The sequence below is a fragment of the Nycticebus coucang genome, chromosome 13, assembly GCF_027406575.1.
Source record: "Nycticebus coucang isolate mNycCou1 chromosome 13, mNycCou1.pri, whole genome shotgun sequence".
Taxonomy (NCBI): domain Eukaryota; kingdom Metazoa; phylum Chordata; class Mammalia; order Primates; family Lorisidae; genus Nycticebus; species Nycticebus coucang.
Genome location: NC_069792.1, coordinates 90,856,061 through 90,882,022, shown reverse-complemented (window position 1 = coordinate 90,882,022; position 25,962 = coordinate 90,856,061). Strand labels below are relative to the sequence as shown.

The following is a 25,962-nucleotide window of genomic DNA, read 5'->3' as shown; positions in this document are numbered from 1 at the left end:
ATTTGTTTCTTGATTTTGGTGGTAGTTACATGGTTAAATTCACTTTTTGCTAATTCATCAAATGTTACTCTTATTTCACACCCTTTTAAAAAAAGAGAGAAAGGCAAGTAGTGTAGGCCTAAGTTCGAATCCTAGCTTTGCCATACTTGTTAAAGTCAAGTAAATTAAAATCGCGTGCATCTTTAAATTTCCTTACCAGAAAATAAGAAAGTTATGTAGTTTGCAGAGTATTATGTGGGTGAAATGAAAGAACATGTAAGGCCCCTAATAACACTGCTGTCACTTAGTAGGTGCTTACCAAATGGTAGATGGGGACAGGGGGCAGCTAGATGGATAGCATGTGTGCCTTCTCTGTTTTTAGCGATTCTGTACATGACATCGGACCACTCTGATTTTATGAAGAGCTTAATGAGCCGTTATTTGCCTTAGGAAGAACTGTCAGTTGTCCATAATGTAATGGTTCATGCTTGAGGCTCTCAGCTTAGGAGCCACAGAAAGGAGACCTTTGCTTGACAGCCATGAGGTGCTGCCATATTACCGTTCTGGGGGCTCCATGTCTCTTTTCTTTTCCATATATTCTTGCTGAAGATGCATTTCACCCTTTGGCAACAATGGCCACATCATTCAGCTGCTCGTACAAAGGCTTTTTCACTTGAGAAAGTGCTTCATTTTGTTCATTAAAGAGTTTTCTTAGTCACAGCTTCCCTGGATAACAAGAGGGAGAGGTTGTCCCTGTATCAGTATAAGGAGAATTCAAGGGGTGGTTGCAGAATTTGGGTGCCATCTCTTCCCCTAGGCTGTACTCTCCTTGTGGGTAGGGGGGATAACTGAGCTTTAAATCCATACAGCCTGGTTAGGGGTTCTCCTGTGTGCTTGCCTCTTAAATTTGTACTATCTGTTAGAGTAGCCTCTGGCCACATAGGGTTTTAAATTTTAAAATAAAATAATGTTTAAATCTAGTTTCTCTGTCTCAGTAGACACAATTCAAGGGGTCAGTAGTCACATATGACTAATGGCTACCTTATTGGATAGTGCAAACAGAAAAACATCTCTGTCACCCTAAGAGAACCTTGTGAACATGTATCCCATTGTGTTACCTTTACTAAGCATCTCTCTTGGATTAGAACAGCAATTCTCACCCCTGGCTGTTCATTACAATTACCTAAAGAACTCTTAAAAGCAGGCATCCCTCAAACCCACCCCGTAGAGTTTTTCCACAGTAGGACTCAGGTATTGGGATTAAAGAAATATTGCTACCCAGGTCATTCTAACAGCAGCTAGAAATGAGAGCTTTTGCACTGGCCTATGAGCTTCATGATGAAGGATAGTACTATGTCATTTTGTTAAATTAATTTATCTATTTTAAGAAATAGCTCATGGTACATAATGAAATCTAAGATTTTAAAGGTAAAGCACTAATTTTATCAGTGGATAGGAACCAGATGCTTTTGTAGCCAAGCCACTTCATTCTGGCTGTTTTTTTGTTAAACAGTTTTCTGGTTTTGGGATTTTTTGTATGTTCGTTTTTTTGAATAATGCAAAGTTGGATGTAACTAAATTTGATAATTAAGTTCAGTATCTTACCATGGTGTCATATAATGCTATTTTAATCCTATAGTTTTCAATAGGAAGAAAAATTTCCTTAATAGGTTTAGATAAGAGATAAAATAGATTAGGATTTTAATAAAAAGATAGATAAGAATAAAATGTCAAAAGCTATACAAAAAGCAACTGGTCTCTAGGAAATTTTATCTTTTTGCTGTTGCCCAAGTTTGTGGATGATAATCAGATTTTTTAAGAAATCTTGTTGAATTACAGTAAGGGTATTAGTAAAAAAGTAGTAATAATTCTTAAGCACTCAGAAAGCTTAAGAAATACTGTGGTTGATCAAAGTCTAAACAGATTTCTTTGGGCCTTCAAGGCATTTTGCATTCTTGTGGATTCCTTATTACTCTTTAAGAGGTGAAAACAAATTGAAATAATGAGTTCTTTCAGAATGGTCAAGGAAGGGAATATACTTTTCCAGAAGTGGGAATATTTCTCCAAGAGAGCATTATGGGGATAAAACTAGAGGGATTAAAAAATGCCTATAAAAAATCAGAGTCTCTTTCTAGAATAATCTTAAAACCCGAGGCTTTTTAGGAAGTTCCAATTTTTAGATTCCAGTAATTGACTCAACTATTCCATTATTTGAAATCAGAAGCTGTCTGCTTTGTGTGCATGCGTGTCCGCACGTCCTCCCTCTCACTGGTTGTGGCAAGAGGGCTCTTAGTTTTATTTAAAATGAATTTTTTTATATGTGTCTGTATCTTATGGAAATGTATATCACGAGAAATTAACTTATTTTAAATAAAATTTTGAGCATTTATTTCATGACTAGTAGTTTGAGGTTTTTAAAGCTTAAGAATGAATGACAAAATTTATTAAAAGGTGAATATAAAAATGTGTTTCTCTGCCATAATGGTTCCATTTTGGTAAAAATAATAGTAGCTGTCATTCGTTGGATATTGCTATATGGTATGTAGATAGAGTCCATTGTGGTTTTCAGTCCTAACTAATTTTTTTTACTGTTTACAATAAAGTTTCCAATTAGTGACTATAGTTATCTTAAAGGATCACTTTTCAACTTTGAACAGACCTTCCTTGACAATTACAGTCAAGATTCTATGGCTTTACCTATATCCTGCTGTTCTTAATTGCATTTGATTAAATTGCATTTTGATCATGTTCTTGGATGGTTTCTCTCTCATCAAACTAGGATTATATTTTCCTGTATAAGGATGTTGCGCTTTAACCATAGCAAAAAAATCTGTGGAAGAATGCTAGGTTTTTGGTTTTATTTCTGTGTATGGTATTTTCCTAAATTGTGCTGAATTCCACAGACTCTCCTGACCAGGTAGAGAACCAGATGTGCAGCAAATGCTTGCCCCGTGATAACGTCCAGCAAGCAGTCCTGTGCTGAATTTCATTTGAGGTTTGCACATAGACATGAGTTTTAAAGTGTCCCTTTCTAGGACTAGAGAGACCTCTCCACTTATACTTTTAGCCAGAAAGAATAACTGCTTACTGATTTTTTTGCTGTTCTTGATGCCCTGTTTGGGTATGGAAATCAAGCTAAGTTTTTTTGATTCTGAAATAGATTTCATTAATAATCAGTGCCGTAGGATAGAACACTTAGGGGTTTACAGAGGATGACTGTGCTCAGCCAGTTTGTCACTTGCATGCACAGATGATAGAAGAGTATTCTCAGATCCTCCATGTCTAGATAATTGATCAAGTATGTACTTTTATTCTTTGTGGAGGTTGTATGTATGTGGCCATCATCAAACACATGGAGCTGACTTTTCTCACTGGCATTTTCTGTTTTTTTTTCCCACATTGTGCAAATAACAGTGTTTTATTAATGTGTTTACTATAGAAAATCCAGATGAGCTAAAAGAAAAAGAATGCTAATCAGTCACATTTCTTTTTAAAACTTTTTTCGTTGTATGTATTCTGAATCACAAATGCACACGCTTGCAGAGCACTCAGCGCATCTGTGCACTCTGCAGCCCCGTTCTCTTCCTGCTCCCATTCAGAGTGATGCCTTCTCCAGGAGTTTGAAGTGGAAAGACCTGTGTTGAGGTTGTGTTCGGGGGTGCTTTTGCTGTGAGAAGTCAGAGCTCCCAGGTACAGTGCTGGGCTGTGATCTCTTCTCTGACAAGAAGTAACTGACTGTTTCTTAACAAGCCTTTTCATTTCTCAGGACCTCAGTTTTTTGGTCTATGAACTAGTGGCTATAAATGAGATGAAGATTCAGACCAATCTCACTCATGAATACAGATGCAAAAATTCTCAACAAAATCCTAGCCAATAGATTACAGCTTATCATCAAAAAAGTCATTCATCATGATCAAGTAGGCTTCATCCCAGGGATGCAAGGCTGGTTTAACATACACAAGTCCATAAACGTTATCCACCATATTAACAGAGGCAAAAATAAAGATCACATGATCCTCTCAATAGATGCGGAAAAAGCATTCGATAAAATCCAGCATCCTTTTCTAATTAGAAGACTGAAGAGTATAGGCATAGGTGGCACATTTCTAAAACTGATTGAAGCTATCTATGACAAACCCACAGCCAATAATTTACTGAATGGAGTAAAACTGAAAGCTTTTCCTCTTAGAACTGGAACCAGACAAGGTTGTCCTCTGTCACCTTTACTATTCAACATAGTGCTGGAAGTTCTAGCCAATACAATTAGGCAAGACAAGGAAATAAAGGGAATGCAAATGGGAGCAGAGGAGGTCAAACTCTCCCTCTTTGCTGACGACATGAACTCAACCACAAGACTCCTAGAAGTCATCAAAAAATACAGTAATGTTTCAGGATATAAAATCAATGTCCAGAAGTCAGTAGCCTTTGTATACACCAATAACAGTCAAGATGAAAAGCTAATTACGGACACAACTCCCTTCACCATAGTTTCAAAGAAAATGAAATACCTAGGAATATACCTAACGAAGGAGGTGAAGGACCTCTATAAAGAAAACTATGAAATCCTCAGAAAGGAAATAGCAGAGGATATTAACAAATGGAAGAACATACCATGCTCATGGATGGGAAGAATCAACATTGTTAAAATGTCTATATTTCCCAAAGCAATCTACCTATTCAATGCCACTCCTATCAAAGTACCTACATCGTACTTTCAAGATTTGGAAAAAATGATTCTGCGTTTTGTATGGAACCGGAAAAAAAACCCGTATAGCTAAGGCAGTTCTTAGTAATAAAAATAAAGCTGGGGGCATCAGCATACCAGATTTTAGTCTGTACTACAAAGCCATAGTGGTCAAGACAGCATGGTACTGGCACAAAAACAGAGACATAGACACTTGGAATTGAATTGAAAACCAAGAAATGAAACTAACATCTTACAACCACCTAATCTTCGATAAACCAAACAAGAACTTACCTTGGGGGAAAGACTCCCTATTCAATAAATGGTGTTGGGAGAACTGGATGTCTACATGTAAAAGACTGAAACTGGACCCACACCTTTCCCCACTCACAAAAATTGATTCAAGATGGATAAAGGACTTAAATTTAAGGCATGAAACAATAAAAATCCTCCAAGAAAGCATAGGAAAAACACTGGAAGATATTGGCCTGGGGGAAGACTTCATGAAGAAGACTGCCATGGGAATTGCAACAACAACAAAAATAAACAAATGGGACTTCATTAAACTGAAAAGCTTCTGTACAGCTAAGGAGACAATAACCAAAGCAAAGAGACAACCTACACAATGGGAAAGGATATTTGCATATTTTCAATCAGACAAAAGCTTGATAACTAGGATCTATAGAGACCTCAAATTAATCCACATGAAAAAAGCCAACAATCCCATATATCAATGGGCAAGAGACATGAATAGAACTTTCTCTAAAGATGACAGACGAATGGCTAACAAACACATGAAAAAATGTTCATCATCTCTATATATTAGAGAAATGCAAATCAAAACAACCCTGAGATATCATCTAACCCCAGTGAGAATGGCCCACATCACAAAATCTCAAAACTGCAGATGCTGGCGTGGATGTGGAGAGAAGGGAACACTTTTACACTGCTGGTGGGACTGCAAACTAGTACAACCTTTCTGGAAGGAAATATGGAGAAACCTCAAAGCACTCAAGCTAGACCTCCCATTTGATCCTGCAGTCCCATTACTGGGCATCTACCCAGAAGGGAAAAAATCCTTTTATCATAAGGACACTTGTACTAGACTGTTTATTGCAGCTCAATTTACAATCGCCAAAATGTGGAAACAGCCTAAATGCCCACCAACCCAGGAATGGATTAACAAGCTGTGGTATATGTATACCATGGAATACTATTCAGCCATTAAAAAAAATGGAGACTTTACATCCTTCGTATTAATCTGGATGGACGTGGAAGACATTATTCTTAGTAAAGCATCACAAGAATGGAGAAGCATGAATCCTATGTACTCAATTTTGATATGAGGACAATTAATGACAATTATGGTTATGGGGGGGAAACAGAAAGAGGGACGGAGGGAGGTGGGTGGGGCCTTGGTGTGTGTTACACTTTATGGGGGCAAGACATGATTGCAAGAGGGACTTTACCTAACAATTGCAATCAGTGTAACCTGGCTTATTGTACCCTCAATGAATCCCCAACAATAAGAAAAATAAATAAATAAATGAATGAGATGAAGAGATCTGAGCAACTGTCCTTTTTGATCTCCTTTACAGGCATGTGCCATTGCCTTTCCCGTAGACTCACTATACCCCTAGGGAGGGCAAGAAGCTTTGTCTTTATATTCAGCTAACATTTCCTTTGGTTCTGAACATTTGTGGCCCCTTTATAATTTCAGAACAATAGACATTCTCCGAATTATAAAAAATCTTATAAACAATGTTTTCAAAATCCCCTGAAATTGAGATGAGAACCATTGATTTATATAAATAGTATATTGTAATATACATACTATATAGTATATATAATATAATATTAACATATAACTTATTAAATACATAAGCATTGATTAGAAATGCTTTAAAATGTTTTGCTTGACAGACATGGATGATTAAAAATAGCTTGGAGAGCGCTAGTATAGAAGGTATCTATCTGCTCAGGCCAAGTCCTATTGTTGGCTGCCTCATTTAGCAGAACAAGGAACCCAGTGGGGTTTTATTTTATCACTACTGTACACAAACTTTACAAACCAAAAAGCTAGAGCTCGGAAGAACTAAGGGATCTACACAAGGCCATAAACCCCATGACCTAAATAACCCTTGTATGCCATGGTAGATACTTGATAATTTATGAATTAATAGTATAATGTGGAGCCGTAATTTTAGATAACAGCCTTTTTTTTTTTTTTTTAATTTTTGGGGATTCATTGAGGGTACAATAAGCCAGGTTACACTGATTGCAATTGATAACACCCTTTTATTTCTAAGAAGGCTTGGCTCCATTGGGTAATCTTACTGCAGAACCTGACTTAGGGAGGAATTAGTGTGTCCGTCCTAGTTTTTCTTAGTGGCCAGATCTCAAAGTCTGACAGTTGTCTACAGATCCATCAGCAAACCAAAGTGTAGTATATTTCTTCTGGCACTTATGAAGCCTGAATGATAAAAATAGAGGGGGAAACATTTCTGCTTCTGCTGTAGGGAAATGATGTTCAGGTTCTGCATAAATGCCAAGTGATAGCCCCAAGGAGCTCTCTAAATGTCTTTTCTTGCGACTCTATTATTTAATGGATTTGTCAGTGCTGCAGAAGCGAGAATGTGCCTCCTGAGTTTCCAGGTAACACCCCAGCGCTTGGGGCAAATTCTTGCTGAGGCTTGGCTAGAACTTTGAAAGAACAAACCCAAATCCAAAATGACCTTGAGAAATTATAGGAATGAATCATCCAGAGTGTCGTGGAGAAAGGCAGTTTAAAAAAAAAGAAAAAGAAAAGCACACAGGGCTTTCTGCCTCCAAAGACTCTACCTTCAGCTATAACAATAGACCTTTACAATTAGCAATGTTGGGAACAGATGAGGAAACTGAGTCTCAGGGAAGTGAAATAACTTACTCATGGTCAAGTAAAACTAGTTGTAGCTAAGGGAATAAAGAGTTTAAGAGTCCAGCCCTCATTCCCCAGTAACATCATGTTTGTAAAACAAATCATTTTCAAGGTCAAAGGATGAGTGGTGCTAGTTTTACGGATTGATGTGCTGAAAAGGATCTCAGCCCCAATCTAGTGATAAAATGGAAGAGAAGGTAGTACTTTTAAAACCTTAACCTACCTTGTTCTAGACTGAGTGTGCACACAGGCCACATACCTCCGCTTGTATTGGTTTCTCTGTGTCTCTACCCACTTAAGCAGACACTGACTTTTTCATTCTGGTGTACTGTATGGTGCCTATATTATATGCTGCTACCTTTTTTTTTTTTTTTTGAGATAAAGTCTCAAGCTGTCAACCTGAGTAGAGTGCTGTGGCATCACAGATCACAGCAACCTCAAACTCTTGAGCTTAAGTGATTCTCTTGCCTCAGCCTCGCAAGTAGCTGGGACTATAGGCGCCTGCCACAACACCTGGCTTTTTTTGTAGTTGTTGCAGTTGTCGTCATTGTTTAGCTGGCCTGGGTCGGATTTGAATCCGCCAGCCTGGGTGTACATGGCCAGCGCCCCACCCACTGAGCTACAGGCACTGCCAGCTCTGCTTCTTACACAGCTATCTATTTTTCATGTTTCTGTTCAGTTATCTTCTCCTGTAAAATTTACCATGCTCCGTCCAAGTGTGTCTGTGTAGTTATTTCTTTATCAAATAAAAAAAAATTGCCTCCTACAGGCCATGTTAAATAGCAATATATTTTCATACAGAAGAAAATGAAAACTCGTCATAGAAATAAATCCATTGCAGATGGATTAATATTTCAATATTGAAAAAAAAGTAAAACTGAGCTGTTGGAAAGTTAATAAATGTTAGAACCCTTCATTGTGCTATATAAACAAAAACAGCTTTGGATTAAAGATTTAAATGTATTAACCCACTAAACTTAGGAATATAAGAAAAAAATGTAAGAAAATCTTGTGAGTTAAGGTTGATATATTTGACTATATGAAATTTAAAACTTTCTGCATGGCATAGGACACCATTAACAAGTTAAAAGACAAACAGGAGTTAATATCTGCAAAACATAGCACAAAAGATGGCTGTTCTTTATACAAGGCGTTGTTGCAAATTGATAGGGGAAGCAATGAAAAACTAGGCTAGTAGGTAAATAGGCAAAAAAGGAAATTTAATGAATAATAAAATATAAAAAATAGGCTTACCATAGTCAAGATTTTATATCTCTGAGGCAAGAATTAAAGAGAACAATAGTATCCGGTGCTGTTATGGTTACAGAGAAATAGACTCTTTTATATTTGTATTGCTGTTGGGAATGTGAATTGCTTCAACTTCTTTGGAAGGAACATGGCAAGATTGATTAAAATTTGAAATGTACACCCTCTCCCCCGGAAATACTGCTGTTATAGATATATCTTTTCAGAGATAAAGTAATAGCATGTAAGAGCTTGCCTCTGAGAGTATTTATTATAGCATTGTTTTTTGTTTGCAAAAACTACAAACAACCTGGAAGCCCCTGGGTGGGTAGGGATGTTACTATGGAATAAAATCCCTGGTAAAGTAATTAGATTTATTTATATTACATTTCATGATCTCTATTCAGTAGGAAAAAAGCCATGAAATCTTACAATATCCCATTCAATTTTTTTTTAAATGAGGAAAGGGTGGAAACTCCTGCATGTGTGTGTATTTTGTTTATAAATTTTCATTAAGATACACTTCAGATTATTAATTTTTACCTATTTTAAGCAGGAAGATTGGAAAAGGAATAGAAATTATAATTTTTACCTTTATACATTTCTGTAATAGCATATGAATTATTTTTGTAATTTTAAAAACAAACAGAATTTAGTTTTATAGGCGGTGCCTGTGGCTCAAAGGAGCCCCATATGCCAGAGGTGGCAGGTTCAAACCTAGCCCCGGCCAAAAACTGCAAAAAAAAAAAAAAATTTAGTTTTATAAGCGTGATTCGAGCTGCATGGATAGGGTAGTATAAAAGAATTTATCACTTTCCCTTTTATGCCAGCACTATAATTGATGACACATATTATGTGGTTTTACTTTTGCTGCAGTTAATAGCTCCTTGTAATTTACATGGCTGGCATATGGCGATACTAAGCATTTTCTAAAGTAAGGCAAACGCCTTCTTTTAGGAGAATTCTGTATGCACTGAGCATTTTACTGAGCACTCAGTGTGTGCCACACCCAGTGCTGGGAACTGGGTATATATAATAACAAATCAGATAAAGCTGGGAACCCCAGCATGGCAACAGACTAAGGAAAGAGTGAATAACAAGCTTACTCAGTAGGTTACACTCATACTGTCCTTGCAAGAAACAGGCTGAGTCCTGGAATTGTGATGGAGCTTGTTGCATACAGGGTAACTTTGGACAGATTGTGTGACTAGAGTATAATAATGCCAGTATAATCCAAGCTATCCTTCAGAAGATTTTTCTAAGCTCATGAAGATAAGGTGATAAAGATACATTGCTCTGGACTCTTGGCACAGAAGAGAACTTGCATAGTAGACCCTGAAAAAGAGGCTAGGCTCCCAGGAAAGAAGGTATGAAAAGCAAAGGAAATCAGACTCAACCTGGGTGTGAGAGATGGCACTTAGCGTTTGATAAACACCTGTTGTGTGCCAGATAGTAGACGAGTCAGTCATGTTATAGACTTTCTCATCCATTTCCCATAATAACCCAGCAAATAGATTTTATTACAGTAAGAAAGTGGAGCCTGAAATATACAAATTGCTATAAGCACAATTTAAAAACAGAAAACCTGGGATTTGATCCACAGCTATGTTACATATTCTAGAATCCTCTCCCCCAAAATACGTTAATATTTAAATCTTTATCTGATGTCATTAGCATAAGAGTTTCAACCATCAGTTTTAGGATAAATGAAATTAATAAAAATACTTTTTTAGAGGCTTGGCATATAATTCATAGGCATTTGTCCATTTCACACAGGAAGTCAAAGCCCAGAAAAGTTAATTACCTTTTCTAAGGTTACACATGGTCTGTTAGAACCAGAGTAGGGATTCAGCCTCAGATCTCTGTGCCACTCAGGCCTGTGTTTGTTGTTCTTCTCTAAATGGTGCCCGTATGGACGTTAGGTTATGCGTGGTTATGTTATGGGATACTCTTTAAAATGAACTTACTTTGAGTGCCCTCAAGGCCTTATTTGCCCATTAAGTAGAAATAATGCTTTATGGTTTCACAGTGTTTATTTTTTGTTGTATTTCCAAAAGAGCCTTTGTATTAATTATGACACCTTTACCTCTTTGCAGTCAGTCAGCAGGGAAAATATTATTAGACCTGTTTAATAAATGAAGAAATTAAAGCCCCTAAGAACTGTGATCACCTGACCAAGGGTCAAATGGTAGAGGTTAGAGCCAAGACCTAGATCTATAGGTTTCTCAGTCACTTGGCCTCTAGCCCAAATTGGAAGACTTCCAACATTTAACCAAGCACACTGGTTAAAAGCACAGACACTGGGGTCAGTGCCTGTCACCACTGCTTATTTAGCTTTGTGTCCTGGGCAACACGCTTAATCTCTCTGAACCAATTTTTGCATCTACAAAGTGGGGGTAATAATAATAGTATATTATTGTGAGTGTTGAATGAGATGGTACAAAAAAATATTTAGCACAATTTCTGCTACATTACATAATAATTTGAAATGCAACTAATTGTTATTACAACTATTACTTTGTCAATATTATTACAGAACAGGAAGTCTGTCTTGTTCACCTTTTTGTTTCTGGTGTCTATCGTTAGGCATTTTGCACATGGACTTGGAACAGCTATTGTGGTACATAGTATTCTAGTATCTGTGGTAGTCTTTCCTGAGTCTGTCAGTGCAAAAGGATGAAGTTTGAAATCAAATGAAACTAGGTTCTAATCCTAGCTTACCATTGAGTTTCACTCTTTTTATCTGCCTTTTAAGGTATGTACTGTGGTGGGTCCCATTTATATAGTCAGTACTTAATAAATGGCAGCCATAATCACAGTGCTTGAGAAACAAAGGTTGAGTTGTCAGACCAGTCAGGAGGTTTTATGAAAAGTGCCCAGTTTTGGTGAGGTCTAACACTGGATGTCAATTAGGCAAACACCTTTCAGAGAGAGGACTATTTAATAATTACTACAGTTCTGAAAGTTCTAAGCTCATTCAGTGAATATATGACGTATGTTTGAAGAACATTGAATTTTAATGTTTCCCTAAAGTACTTGTTATTACCAACCCCTAGGGATATAAACTCTGAGTGCTTTTTATTGATTTCAGGGTGTTGTCTAAAGCCTCTTCTACCTGGCCACAGGGTAAAAGGCTGATTTCACTGCATTGGCTAAGGCTAGGCAGCTGGTGTTATCATCATTGTTGTGATTGTCATCATAAATATTTATTGAGCTTATCAGGTGCCAGGCACTTGGCATGCAATATGATACTTAATTTTAAATACCTCTTTGAGGTAAATGCCATTATTATCTCCATTTTACATATGGGAAAGATAAGGCTTAGAAAGAAAATGTTACTTGACCAAGGTACTACACAGACAGTAAGTGGTAGACTTCTATTTGAACCTAGGTCTGTCCCAGTCTTAGGATATGTAGTGTAGCAGAGGTAAAAAGTCCCTTCTCTATCCTCTGAGGCTCAGTAGCTGGAGCCTGCAAATTAAACTGACAAACAGATTAACAGTAGAAAAGGTTTATTTAGTGTGTACATAGGGAGCCTCACAGAAAAAAAAAAATGAAAAAGCATATATACCATTTTAACAAAGATTGATAAGTCGTGGAGACATGACAAGATAGGGAAAAGGAGTTTGGACTTCTAGGGCAGTAAATTATAGAAAGGCAAATTTATGGGGAAAACACCTGGAAAATACAGATGACTTTAAATAAGGTTTGTTTATTCAGATTCATCTTAATGCTGACTTTTCATCTCTTGTGACAAGGGTTTTTCCTCTTCCTGTTACAGGATAGTAGGTGGGAGAAACACCCTTACAAAGGGAAAATTGCCTTTAGCTCATAATAATCCTTATGCCAAAGTGGCATCTTTAGGGATCCTATATTCTGATCCCCATCTGGGGAAAAGTACCCATCTCTGAGGTCAAAAAGGCCTGCACTTAGATGTCCTTATTTATGATCTTAGGCAGGTGTTAGTATCTATACAATGAGCATAATAATAGTACTTGTCTCAACAACTCGTTAGTAAGAGTGAATGAAGTAATATGCTGTGTGGAGAGTGCTTAGTAAATGGTTGACATATACTGAATGCCCAATAAACTAGTTATTACCACTTTCCTTACTGGAATATTAAATCACTATTGATGGATTGCTGTAGAGATTAAATCAGTGATTGGTGTATGTTAGTCATCTCTCCACAGACTTGCTGGCAATTGAAATCTTTATAAAGTGGCCTTTTTGGTTGAGTTGATTAAACTGTATTAGTTTTTAAACTGAAAGGAGTCAGAATTATCTTCCATTCTACAGTAGTGCCATGAATGCAAGTGTTGGAAAAGAGTGGGCCTTCTTTTTTTTTTTTTTTGTAGAGACAGAGTCTCACTGTACCGCCCTCGGGTAGAGTGCCGTGGCCTCACACGGCTCACAGCAACCTCTAACTCTTGGGCTTACGCAATTCTCCTGCCTCAGCCTCCCGAGCAGCTGGGACTACAGGCACCGCCACAACGCCCGGCTATTTTTTTGTTGCAGTTTGGCCGGGGCTGGGTTTGAACTCACCACCCTCGGCATATGGGGCCGGTGCCCTACTCACTGAGCCACAGGCGCCGCCCAAGAGTGGGCCTTCTTAATGGCTGGATCAGATTTCTCTTTCTTTATTCTTTCCTTCACCTCAGCCCCCGCTGTACTCTCCTTCCAAAATCATTTAGCCTTTAGATATAGTAAAGGTCTTAAAACAGCTTTATCCTTCAGTCACACCCATTCCTGTGACACGGAATTCCTCCCTATCAAAGCCTTTTATTTTCTTCTTTTTCCCTATACTTACGAATTAGCATTTCTTTCGAATGGCTTACTATACTCTGTAACATGTCTCTCCCTTCCATCTCTGGCCCAGTGATTTTCAACTAGTGTGTCTGAGAGGATCTTAGGTGCACGGCGAAAACTTACTAACAATCATTAATTAACTTGTTTTCTAAAGAAGTTCAAATCACAATAAGTATATTCTTTTTTTACTCTTTTTTGGGGGTGGGGGGGTGTCAGTATAATTTAAGTGTGCCACAGAAGTTTAACTCTAGGTTCAAGTATGCTGTGAGTTAAAAAAAAAAAAAAAAGGTTGAAGAATGCTGTTCTGGCCTTTGCTCTTTCTTCCACCAAAATCACCTGTCCTTGCCTCCTCACTCTCTGCCTGTTGACAGTCTGCTTCCATCCTGTATACACACCCTTCATTGTGTGTGTGTGTGTGAAGTGTCTTTCTTTTATTGTCAGTATTAACTTTAAAATGCATTGTTTAAAAAAAAAAAAAAAAAAAAACACTTAAAATGGGCAAGCCAAATGTTTTTCTGCTGCTTAATACTATACAGTTTTCTCTGATTATAACTAGGCATGAGCACAGACGTAATAATGGCTGACATTTTGGGGATACATCCCAGGCACTATTCTAAGTTCCTTATATTTAATTTTCATCACTTCTGCCCTCAAAGGATTATTATTGCCCCAAATTATAGTTTACTAAACTGTTGTGTTTTTAAATGTGTATTTTTACTAGGAAATTATATATATTATTTACACACACATATGTATATAAATAAAGACTTTATGGTTATTTAATTGTGGCATTAGCAAAACATACAGGTCCCATGACCTAGCCTATACTTACTTACCGAGTCTTGTCTTCTGCCTTGCTCATGTGGCATCTTGTTTCATATACCTTAGTAAGCATAATTCTTCCCTTGCAGCGTTCTGGAAAGAGTGAAATACAATATTGCAGAAAGTGTTTGGGACAGAAAAGGTTCTCAGCACATGCCAGGGCTCCCTTCCCATGGCCTATCTCTGTCTTAGCCCTCAGCTAAATCCATCGTACTTTTTAATGTATCTGTCAGTACTGGTCGATTGAGAGCTTCTCATAGTTCTTTCTAACCTCTGCATGAAATTTCAATCCAGGATAATGGTGGTTTCTAAAGATAGAGGGAAGAGATTGGAATTGGATAGTGGGACAAGAGTGGTAGAATGGGGACTTATTCTGTAGTTTATTTTTTAAGCTGAGTGGTTCATGCATGGGTATTCTGTTACTCTAAAATTTTTATAAGAAATAATTTACAACTTCAAGCAAACAAATGGCCTGTACTTATGTTCCTTTCTGAGGTGCTTGTCTTGGAAGCAGTTAAAATGAATAGGAAGCTGAATTGTTTTTTCACTGCCTTCTAAAAGCAGAAAAGGCTATCAGGTGAGGTGGGACCTCTTTGGCCTCAGACAGAAGGCATCAGGGGTGGCTCTGGCATATGAGGAGATCAAAATGTGCATCCTCTCTGTTGAGCTGCTTCTCTGAGTGAACTCGTGCAGTAACCAGAGTTGCATTTTATCTTTTTTAATATCTCAGCCCAAAATGCTGACAATCACCGCAGGCATCATGAATTTTTAATGGGGTGATGATTAGAAGACTGGCTAGAACCTCATTGCATTTTATTAGACCGCTATGACACTTACTTCCTTTATTGTATTTAGACTTCCTGGTTTATTTTCCAATCTAGGCTCATGTTCTGTTTCTGAGTGCTCAGGGCTCCCATGCTGTTATTGAGGGTGTTTTTGAAAGCAAATTTTTTTTTAATTTCTTATTAATTATTGAACAGTCTGGCGATTTCAGGAGAGAATGCTTCTTAAATTCCTGATGAGGAATTCAAGGAATCCAAATCAATAAATATTTACTGAGCCCTAGCTTTATAAGCTCAACTCACAGAAAAATCTATAGTGATGTCTGTTGGGTAAGGATAGAGAGGTGAACTAGAGTTAATCCCTGCCTCTCATGGCCTGATGACAGGGAAACCTATGTATATATAAATATGACATGATATGATGGAAAATACTGCAATAGAGGTACATAGAATTGTGGGCAGGGAAGGATTATTTTTTAACTAAAGGAAGACTTTATAAAGAAAGGTAATATATGGATTGAGCATTTAAAGATATAACCCTGGTAGAGATCTATTGGTTTATTCATTGAGTAAATACTATGTATCTGCTGTGGGCCACCATACAAGCTCGTGCTTCTCTGTTCACAACAGAGGTGGAGATGGAGAGTTGAGTACAATTATCCGAAATGCTCTCACGTGAATATGGTGCACTTCCCTCCACTCATTGCCTTGGGTGGTGCAAGCCATGTTCCCTGCCTTATTTCAAGAATGTGGAGAGATGAAGTACTCCTTTTCATAAGCCTGCAAGGATTGGGAACCTGGATGTCCTGATGAGTGGTAATGTCTGCCATCGGAGTCACAAGTTCAACAGTGTCACACTGGTACTTTGTTGATAACAGACTGTAGGACAGAAGAGCAGCAACAAAGAGACCAGTTCACGAGTTTTTCCAGTGATGGAAGCAAGAGATGATGTTGGATAAAGTTGACTCCTGGGGGAATGGTGAGAAGTAGTCAGATTTTGTATATATTTTAAAGGTAGAAGCAATGGGATTTGCCCATGAATTGCATCTAGGATATGAGAAAGAAAAATTAAGTATGACTTGATGGGTTTGGCATGAACAGCTTTAAGAATGTATTTACCATTAGTGACAGATAAAGAGACTGCAATAAAGCGGGCAGTGATCAAGAGTTTTTTTTTAGACATGTTAACATTGAACGTAGTTAGTAGGCATCCCGCGGAGGTACCCAGTAGGCAGGTGAACATGTGTCTGGGTTGGGGATATCAATTTAAGAGTTATCGTAAGTGAGACCCCAAGAGAATAAGCATAAATAGAAAGGAAAAAAATGTAAAGTCTGAGGCTTGGAGCTCTCCAACATGCTGAAGTCAGAGAGATGAAGAACCAGCAAAGACTGTGGAGAGGAGCAGCCACGAGGTCGGAAAACACTTGAGGAAGCATGAGGTCCTGGGAGCTACACAAAGTATTTATGGAGCATTTGCCCTATGGAAAAACCTTTGAGTGCTTTATATCACCTTATCAGCACCACAGTTTAGAAAGGTAGGTATTAGCCTCATTTTATAGATTAGAAAACAAAAATTCAGGAAGGACAAATTTATTCACAGTTTGACTAATGCTGCCTCCGTGCCGGCTAAAGTAGCAGGCATGGAAGTTAAAAGGCTGGTAAGGTAGCCAGCTCACAGGTAATAAAACCATACTTCCAACCTAATCCACCTGATGCAAGATGGAACATTTTGCAGAAAGAGATGGTATGTGAAAAGCATTTTGCAAATGCCATTTCTCAGACCTGGGTCAGACAAAATCAAAGGAAATAAAAACTGGTTGTAAACAAAAACCTGTTAGAACATAAGGATTTTTCTTTTGCAATCCAAGACTGGCTTTCTAGGATTTTTCTCCTTGTGCTCTGATGATCATAGTTTTTTAATTATTTGAAAATGCATTGATAATTTGACCCTTCAATCTCTGGGGAGTCAGTGGATTAACTGAAGTATAAATGAGCCAAATGAAATGAAAGGAAAAAGAGAAACCTCTTTTAATAAAGTTAAAAGAGGTTCAATAAGTAAATGTTCTCCTTTTCTGAGTGTTTCTAGTGATCAGTTGGCAAAATAACTCTTTGTTGTGGCAATTAATAGCTTAGATTCTTCTCTTTTTTTCAGATCATGTACAAAATGAAGAAAACTATGCACAAGTTCTTGATAAGTTTGGGAGTAATTTTTTAAGTCGAGACAACCCTGACCTTGGCACCGCTTTTGTCAAATTTTCTACCCTTACGAAGGAACTGTCCACTCTGCTGAAAAATCTGGTAAGCCATTTCATACATGATTAAAAAGAGTTATTACTACTTGAGCAAAGCATAAGATCATCTAAAGAGAACAGTTCAATAATTCTTTCCCCTCTACCCTCAGTCCTTGCGGGTGAAAAATAAAAAATAGACATCTTTTTAGTCCTAAATGTGGAAGTCACATTTAAAGAAAATCCCATTGTGAAATTCCCAGAAGGTGTACCTTTGGCCCAGCTGATACAGTAGATTTTTTAAGCTGAGAAACCACTTCACCTGGATTCTCTTCCACATTCTACCATTGATTTTTTTTTTTTTAAGGTAACATTTAGCAACTTTTGCTTTTTGTTTAATTAGAGAAGTGATGATTTTTGCATCAAACATATGTTGGAAATACACATTGAAAGTATATCTCATTTGTGTGAAGGTGATTATACACTTTGGTACCTGATTTACGAATAATGAACCTCCTCTTACTCCCCACATCCTTTTAACCCCCTACCAAGAAAAAGGTTTTGAAATTTAGGGAACCTGTGTTTTCAGAAGTAGATGACAGGAAGAATCCCTGAAAATCTCGGATGTTAGAGGGGCTGACTCTAGGAGACAGATGCAGAAATGGAGGTTAGGGGTTAGACAGATGGAGAAATCTGTTTGTGGGGCAGCCGTTCCTCAGCATCACTGTTGTGCTGTACCCCCTTCCCCAGCCCTCACACCGTATTCACACTGAGAAGGGTTCTGTGCAGCACTGCTTGTACTAGCCATTTGAGCGGGTTGTCTTTGGGGGAGTTTGAGGTTTTTTGTAGAAGTCTTTTCTTTGAAAGCCACTCATACTTGCACGTGAATTAATTTAATCAAGTCTCTTTTCTTTTACGTGCCCAAGAGTAGGTGTACAAAGAGGTCGTAAAGTGCCAAAGTATAACTTTATATCATACTTTTCCTCCAAGTTAGCCCTGCCATGGAGAAAAGGAGCTATTTCCTCTCCTCTCTCTCTGTCTTTCAGCATCATACCTTTATCTCCTTTAAAGGTCCAGAATGCAAACTCGAGTTATCTTTGCCTGAGTCAGTTACTAATATATCAGATGGGCTTCTGTGGCCTTAGATGATAAACTTATCATAAATCCATTGGCTACAAATGGCTAGTTTACAGACAACACCTTTTTGAAAAATGAAAACTGCCTTTCTACAATCTGTTAACCCGAATATTCAGTCAATCAGAAAACTCTTTTTCTTTCACAATAGAGCAATACATGTATATATATGCATGTATGTATTTCTGCCTGGCAGTTTAATTGTAATTGGTGATTTATGCCATTGATTTAGTCTAGCACAGTAAATCAGCTAATCTGAAAGAGAATGAATATTGAAAATAGAATATTTTGTATTTTCTAAAACTTGAGAAAGGATAATTTTGAACTTACTGTACTTTGGGGTTTGTTTTTAAAATCACGGTATTTCTGTAAATCTTACTTAAATGTCTTCTGTTTGGAGAGGACCCTCTAGTTTCCCCTTCCCTCTGCACATCGCTTCCCTTTCTTGGCCTTACTCAAGGCCTGGTGTGGTGGAAAGGAAGGAAGCGAAACAAGGCTCTGACAATTCACTTTGGAATAACTGGAAAAAGACTTTCTCAGAGTTCTGTTTGACCTGAGACAGCCATTTTCACATGGGTATCTTGCTGCTTTAGTTTCAGGAGACCAAAAGTATTGGCTTAAGTCAAGAGTCATCATCTCCAAGTTTCTGGACCAATCCATTTCTACACCTTGCTAAACTGCAGATTCCTTTTAACTGCGTATCTGCCTTATGTCCAAGTTAGTGGCCATTCAAGCAAACACTTGTCTCCATTTGCTTACCTAATACATTGCTTATTTCTGTACAGAAATAAGTGGTATTTATTGAACAGTTTGGTGAACTTGGCGTTGTGCTTGGTGTTATGTGTATTGTCTCACTTAAGACATTATAACAGTCCTATGGTTGTTATACCTTTAATCCAGATGAGGAAACTGAGGCATCTTGAGATTACATAACTGGTCACTCATACTGTCAGTAAGTACTGCAGACTTGAACCCAAACGTTTGTCTCTGAACCATTGTCTTTACTGCTCTACTCTGGCCTTCTGTGACCTTACGCCTGGTTGTGCTATTTCCCTTGTGTGAAGTGTTAGTCTTGCTGTTCCACTAGACGTGCCCCAAGCTACAGCCCCTTTCCCTCCCCTTTAAGAAGTAGAAGCCTAAGAAAGATCTAAGTGAAATTTCTGGAAAACCAAATTCACTTAAGAAAATGAAAACATTTTTTTTTAGAAGTTGGCAGTGGCATTCTTGATGAGGAGTAGGTAAAAGAATCAGTTTGCACTGTAGTTTGGTCACTAAAGGAACATTATTCTGACTGAATAAAAAGGCAGTCCCAGCACGGATGCAACCTGTCAACAGCTGGCAGCTGGCTGCTTCCTTTTATGATTTTCCAGGGAAGGGAGGAGCAAACTAGACAGATTGATAAGGGCCACGCCTTGGAGCAGAGGGCTCAGAGCAAGCCACGGGGCTAGGGGGTCTGGATTTGTTTGCAGCACCTATAAGTCCCCAGCTGAGGAGTAGGAAGAGCCCCACTCTGTTGGAGCTCTGGCATGCTCACCATGGGAACCCAGAAGATTCTCTGAAGAGGCTACTGAAGGATAGAAACATTAAGCAATAATTGATATAGTTGAAATGTAGAGATTAAAGTAATAGAAGATATTTCTATTACTGTTATTTAGACATTGTGAATTGTACCAGCAAGTACCAAATGTGTATTACATTACAAGATCTGTGCTGAGAACTGAAAATTCATGTCATTTTCTAATTAAAGTATTGCTTATAAAGCATATTTTAATAGTTTATACTAAAACATTACTTATAGAGGAAAAGGAAAGGATAGATTTTGAGGACAAATCTCAATGCTAGATTTCAGCTTTTGGCAAACCTTAGTTTTTTGCTCAATGAGGGAAAACTTTTGATAGTTGGAAGCAATCAGTACCGCAGGTGTATTCTGTTAAGAGTTTTGGGGGGTGGTCTTGGAAAATAATCAGTGCACTAAGTGATGGTAACTGTGTCAGCCACTGTTTAGATGGTTATGGGATTTTTTTCTTTTTCTGAACTGTCAGTGATTGTAGAAGGTATGATGTGCAAGTGAGATGTTATGTGAAAGCTGGCATTAACATCACACAGGGCTAAGGCTGATTTTAATTTGAGAACGGCGAAACTGATTAAAATTAGAACTGATTGCTCTGTGAACTCATACCAGAGTTATTAAGCACAAAGTCAGTTTTAAAGCAACTTGCTTTTCTTACTCCCACCTCCCGAATTATAGAAAATGATTCTTGTAAAAAGTTACTCTACCTCGTAACAGGGGATTCGAGAGGCTGTGATGTGTCAGTGGTCAGATAATCATAGGTTTTGGTCTCAAACCTAAAATCCCAGCTCCTGACTGACCAACTTTATAGCTTTAGTTTTATAGCCTTAGGAAAATCACTTAACTTCTCTAACGCTGGTTTCCATATCTGTAAAAGGAAATAATACTGTATTTGTTGGTAGTGCCAGGACTGCATTGAAATGAGGGAAGCACAGTTCCTGACACCTTGCTTCACATATGTAGGCTTTCCGTGTTACTCACATCTTCTGTGTTTTTAATACTCTTTTTTAAAATTTCAAAATATTAAGGGGGTACAAGTGTCTTTGGTTATATAGATTGCTTTTGTAATGTTTGAGTCATATCTATAAGTATGCCCATATTGTCTTCTATAATTCTTATGGATTTATGCCTTACATTTTAAGTCTTTTATCTATCTTGAATTAATTTTTGTGAGTGGAGAGAGATGGGGGGTCCTGTTTCATTCTTCTGCATGTGGCCATCTAGTTTTCCCTGCACCATTTATTGAATACTACAACATCTCACGACTCAATCATGAAGAAATAGAACTCCTGAACATACCAATTTTAGGACCCCAATCTTAAAAATGATCAAGAGTACCAATTCATTTTTATTTACGTGGACTATTCTAGCTAGATATACTATCATAGAAAAGAAAACTGAGGAATATTTTAAATGTGTTAATGTATTTTAAAATGGTAAACCCACTTTGTCTTACCCTAAATACAGTAGAACATATGAGTTGATGACCCAAGGGAGTCTAACAAATTGGTCAACATAAGGAATGAGGCCTACTGTGTGTGTACATGTGGTACGTGTCTAGTTTATGAAAATTAGGTCACCATAGGGAAATGGTAAACTATGGAGGTTCTGTAATCTATTTTTTATGAAAAAACTATTTTCTCAAACCAATAAAAAAAAAATAAGTTCAGCATTGCTTTATATTTTTGCACATCTCTTTAAGTCGACTTAATAAAAGGTAGCTGTTTTCTCACATGTGCTTCTATATTCATTTTGTTGTAGTTTATTTTTTTGGTTGAAGTAGACGAAAAATAATACTTTATACAGGTCTGTACTGGGAAAAGGAAAGAGTATTTTTAAGAGCCATCTCGGGTATTCTTTGACACTACATAAAAACTTGACAAAGAATTACTGTCTAAAAATTATTAGTGATAGGATTCTGAAACCATGTAAATTAAGTGTTCAGAAGCTGCTAAGCTCATGATGGCCAATACAAGTTTTCTAATATTTTGACTTTCCCTGAAAGCTTAAGTTTTATCATTAGCAATAAATACTATCAGTTGTTTACCTTGACGTGATAGGCTCACTTCATTCATTTTCAAGAAAATGCTTGGCAAATGCCAAAGTCTGGATAACCAGAGTGTGCTAGTTCTGTAAAGAAACGATGGGTGTTTCGCTAAAAACAAAACTAGTCATCAGTTCAGTGTGTGACTCAAAAAATTGTATAAGTGCTTTTTCTCAAGACAACCACCATATTTTAGTATGCCTTAGAAGTGCTTTATACATACTTTCCTATTTCATCAAACGGAATGTAAAAAAGATGAATTCAAGGGTTGAGATGTGATAAAGTCAGCACTTTTTTCTCTTTTATCATGGGCGTTCTTAAATGAAAATGGCCTTTTCTTTTATTACCAGAAGAGCATGACTATGAAGATTCAGTGACTTCAGTTTGTGGCAATGCCTTTATACACACTTCAAGCATCAGTGGCTTTACCCACCATTACTTTGCACTGTCACTGCAGACATCAACCCAATGAAAAAAAATAGGATAACCTCATATTATTATGAAAATAGTTTTGACCTTGAGGACTGTCCAGGGGACTGGGAGATATGCTTTGAGAACCACTAATATCAAAATAAAGGCTTTGTTATGTTTGCAGTCCTGTTATTGAGTGGATTATTATTGCCTAACTTATAAACTTAAATTTCCTCTTTGGCAGAATTGGACAGGGGGTGGTGGTGCCCTGTTGGTTGTGTGAGGATCAAATCATACTATTCATGTGAAAAATTTTGTAACCTGAGAAGTCCTTGATTCACACATTCGATTGTTATGGTATTAATAAACTACATTAATGTTAATACTACTATGGTACAAATAACTACTGCAGGGGACTTCGTATTCTTTTTCTTACTATAAAAAGAACATGTACCTAGTGGAGAAAACGTAGAAAAATACAGAGAAAATTAACAATTCCTCTTTTATATTCTCTTTAACCAGAGATAACCATTTTTGACATTGAAGTTTATCTTTCTGGTCCTCTTTTCTGTGATTTTTTTTTTCTCCCAAATATATGAAATCGTATGTTCTAGAAAACCTTGTATTTGCTAGATTTCACATAATGCTGGCACGAGAGCATACACATTTCCCCAACTTCGGGCAAGTCATGACTCAGAAGCTCAAGAGTGTGCCTTAGCCACGAGCCCCGTCTGATGTTTTTCCTCATCTGGGGCAGTTCCGCCTCATTCTCTCCCTGTTGTGAGAGACAGTTCGGGGGCATCTGTTTGATGGAAGTATCCTCCAGGTCTGGGGCAGGAATAGGATTGAGGACTACTCAAGCACATACCAGAATGTCTTTTATCTTTCCATGTTCTGCCACCCTAAAGTCAAATAAAGTTCCATACAAGAGTGACTTCTAATAAGATAACCTTGCCATTTGCATATTTTTCTGATTAAAGCCTAAACTATGGGAAATTACAGTGTTGGAGAGCAGGTCGGTAGTTAGCAGAGGTGCAGTGGTGTGACTGTGAAGAGGTAGCCCAAGGATGTGCCTTTGTCTTGTGCAGTAGCTGTCTGTCCTGGTGGTAGTGTTTGTGCTAATCTATTCGTGAGATAAAATGCCGTAAAACTATACACAAAGACATACCAGAAAATGAGAGAGAGCAAAACCCAGTGAAATTCAGTAGTTCAATTAATTTTGCTGAGTCAGTTTCTTGGTTTTGTTAACATATTATTTAGCACATCTATTAGGGAAGCTCGTTGATGAACATAGGGACGAGTCTACTATTTTTGACATTTTTCATGAGTCTATAACTTTTCCAAAATAAGTTTAAATACAAATATAAGCCATCAAATTCTAGTCAGGGAGGGAAAGAAGGGAAAGTGTTTCAGTGTAAAACATACAGAGCAAAAAATTAAACTCTCATTTCTCCGACATTCCTTGAGACAAGTGAGCTGTAATCCTCAGCCCATTTCCTTTGCACGTTTGTAGGTTTTCTAAACCAGTCTTTCTCCTAGTGAATTCCTTCTGCTAGTTAAAGGTCTGTTTCCTCCCAGAAGTGAATCAGTCATGTTTGAACAAGTCTGGGGAATGCTGCCTCTTAGTGGTGAAAAGCCAGAGAAATATGGACAATATCTATGTTGTTTTTAATCTATTTGTGATGTGGTTTTAAGTGCATAGGCTTTGAATTTAAGGAGACATGGGTAAAAATAATTATCCAACAGCATTTTACCTGTGTGGTCTTGTGAAGTTATATGAGTTCTTTGAGTCCTAGCTTTTTTAATTTTGTAAAATGGGATTAATAATACCTCCTTGTTGTTTTCATGTATGAGTCATTCAACTATTTATAATGTGTTTAGGCAGTTAGGGATACAGGCGTAAGAAGAGCACAGGTGAGGGCTGCAGCCTCTTGGGGTTTGCATTCTAGTGGCACTTGTAGAAATTTATGTTAAGTACCTACCATAGTGTTTGGTTCCTAGAATATGCTTCAGTAAATAGTGACATTAAAAAGTTATTAGAAATATTTCTTTAGCTGATTTATTATCTCTCTGAACTTACCTTCCCCTGGTTAAAGATGCCTTCCTAATCTAAGCCAGCTCCAGAACAGTTTGTTGGTCCTGAACACCTGGCATTTCATGTGTCCAGGCCTTTCTTTATACATCCCACTCCTGTTTTGAGGGCCTCCTTAGCAGTTAATGTATTAATGACAAAGGTTTTTTTGTTTTACAATGTAACTTCCTTGTGGGTGAAAAAAGACAAGGCAGACTGCTCTTGAGTTTCTAAGGTTTTTTTTTTGCTGTTTGATTAAATGCACAGTACAAAAAATTATGTTCCATCTGTTCTTTCTTAACCACTGAAAGGAAAGCAGTAAAACCACTGCTTGCTGGGTTTGCTCTACTCCCAGCATCAGGCGCCCCTGCCTGTGATCCTGGCAGTGAAGTTAAAGAGTCAACAGAGACTTGCCTCCACTTAGTTCCCAAACCACAAAGTGAGTCAGAAAGGGGGTAACTGGTAGGTTGAAATAGATTCTCAAGTGACAAGAAAACCACTTAAATGACATACCCTTTGAGAGTCCTTAAGGTAGTGTAAGTTTTAGAAAAATACATTAAAATTCTTTTTTTCTGTCTTAGTATATGTATTTTTTTATTAATATTAAATCATAGCTGTGTACATTAATGCAATCATGGAGCACCATACACTAATTTTATAAACAGTTTGACACATTTTCATCTCACTGGTTAACATAGCCTTCCTGGCATTTTCTTAGTTATTGTGTTAAGACAATTATATTCTACATTTACTAAGTTTCAGATGTACCCTTGTAAGATGCACAGCAGGTGTAATCCCACCAATCCCCCTCCCTCCCCTCCCTCTCCCCCTTCCTTCTCCCCCTTCCCCATATTCTTGGTTATAACTGGGTTATAGCTTTCATATGAAAGCCATAAATTAGTTTCATAGTAGGGCTCAGTACATTGGATACTTTTTCTTTCATTCTTGAGATACTTTATTAAGAAGAATATGTTCCAGCTCCATCCATGTAAACATTTTTAAGACAGTAAGAAGGGACCCAGACCTTTGTAGTCCAACCAGGATACTTCATTCATCTGGTACCTTCTCTTCCCAAAGCTTTTTAGCCAATTCTCTAGATTGCATAAGAGCCTGAGTTTATCAGTTGGAGGACAGTTATTGCTTCAGAGCTGTTGAAGCAAAGCAAAGATTTCTACAGCTATATAGCATTTCCTGTTGGCAATCTCTGACTGCAGGGCATTGTGGCTTGGGTTGAACTTTTTTTTTTATTTTTTATTTTTTATTTTTCTC

General features: G+C 37.6%; 1 protein-coding gene across 1 annotated transcript in view; it reads left to right on the top strand.

The window, feature by feature from the left end:
• Positions 1–25,962, top strand: part of ASAP1 (ArfGAP with SH3 domain, ankyrin repeat and PH domain 1) — a 356,486-nt gene that overhangs the window by 192,459 nt on the left and 138,065 nt on the right. Inside the window, exon 5 of the mRNA XM_053558755.1 lies at positions 17,388–17,533. Within this exon, the coding sequence (XP_053414730.1) occupies positions 17,388–17,533 (146 nt within the window). The remainder of the gene's footprint in view (positions 1–17,387; positions 17,534–25,962) is intronic.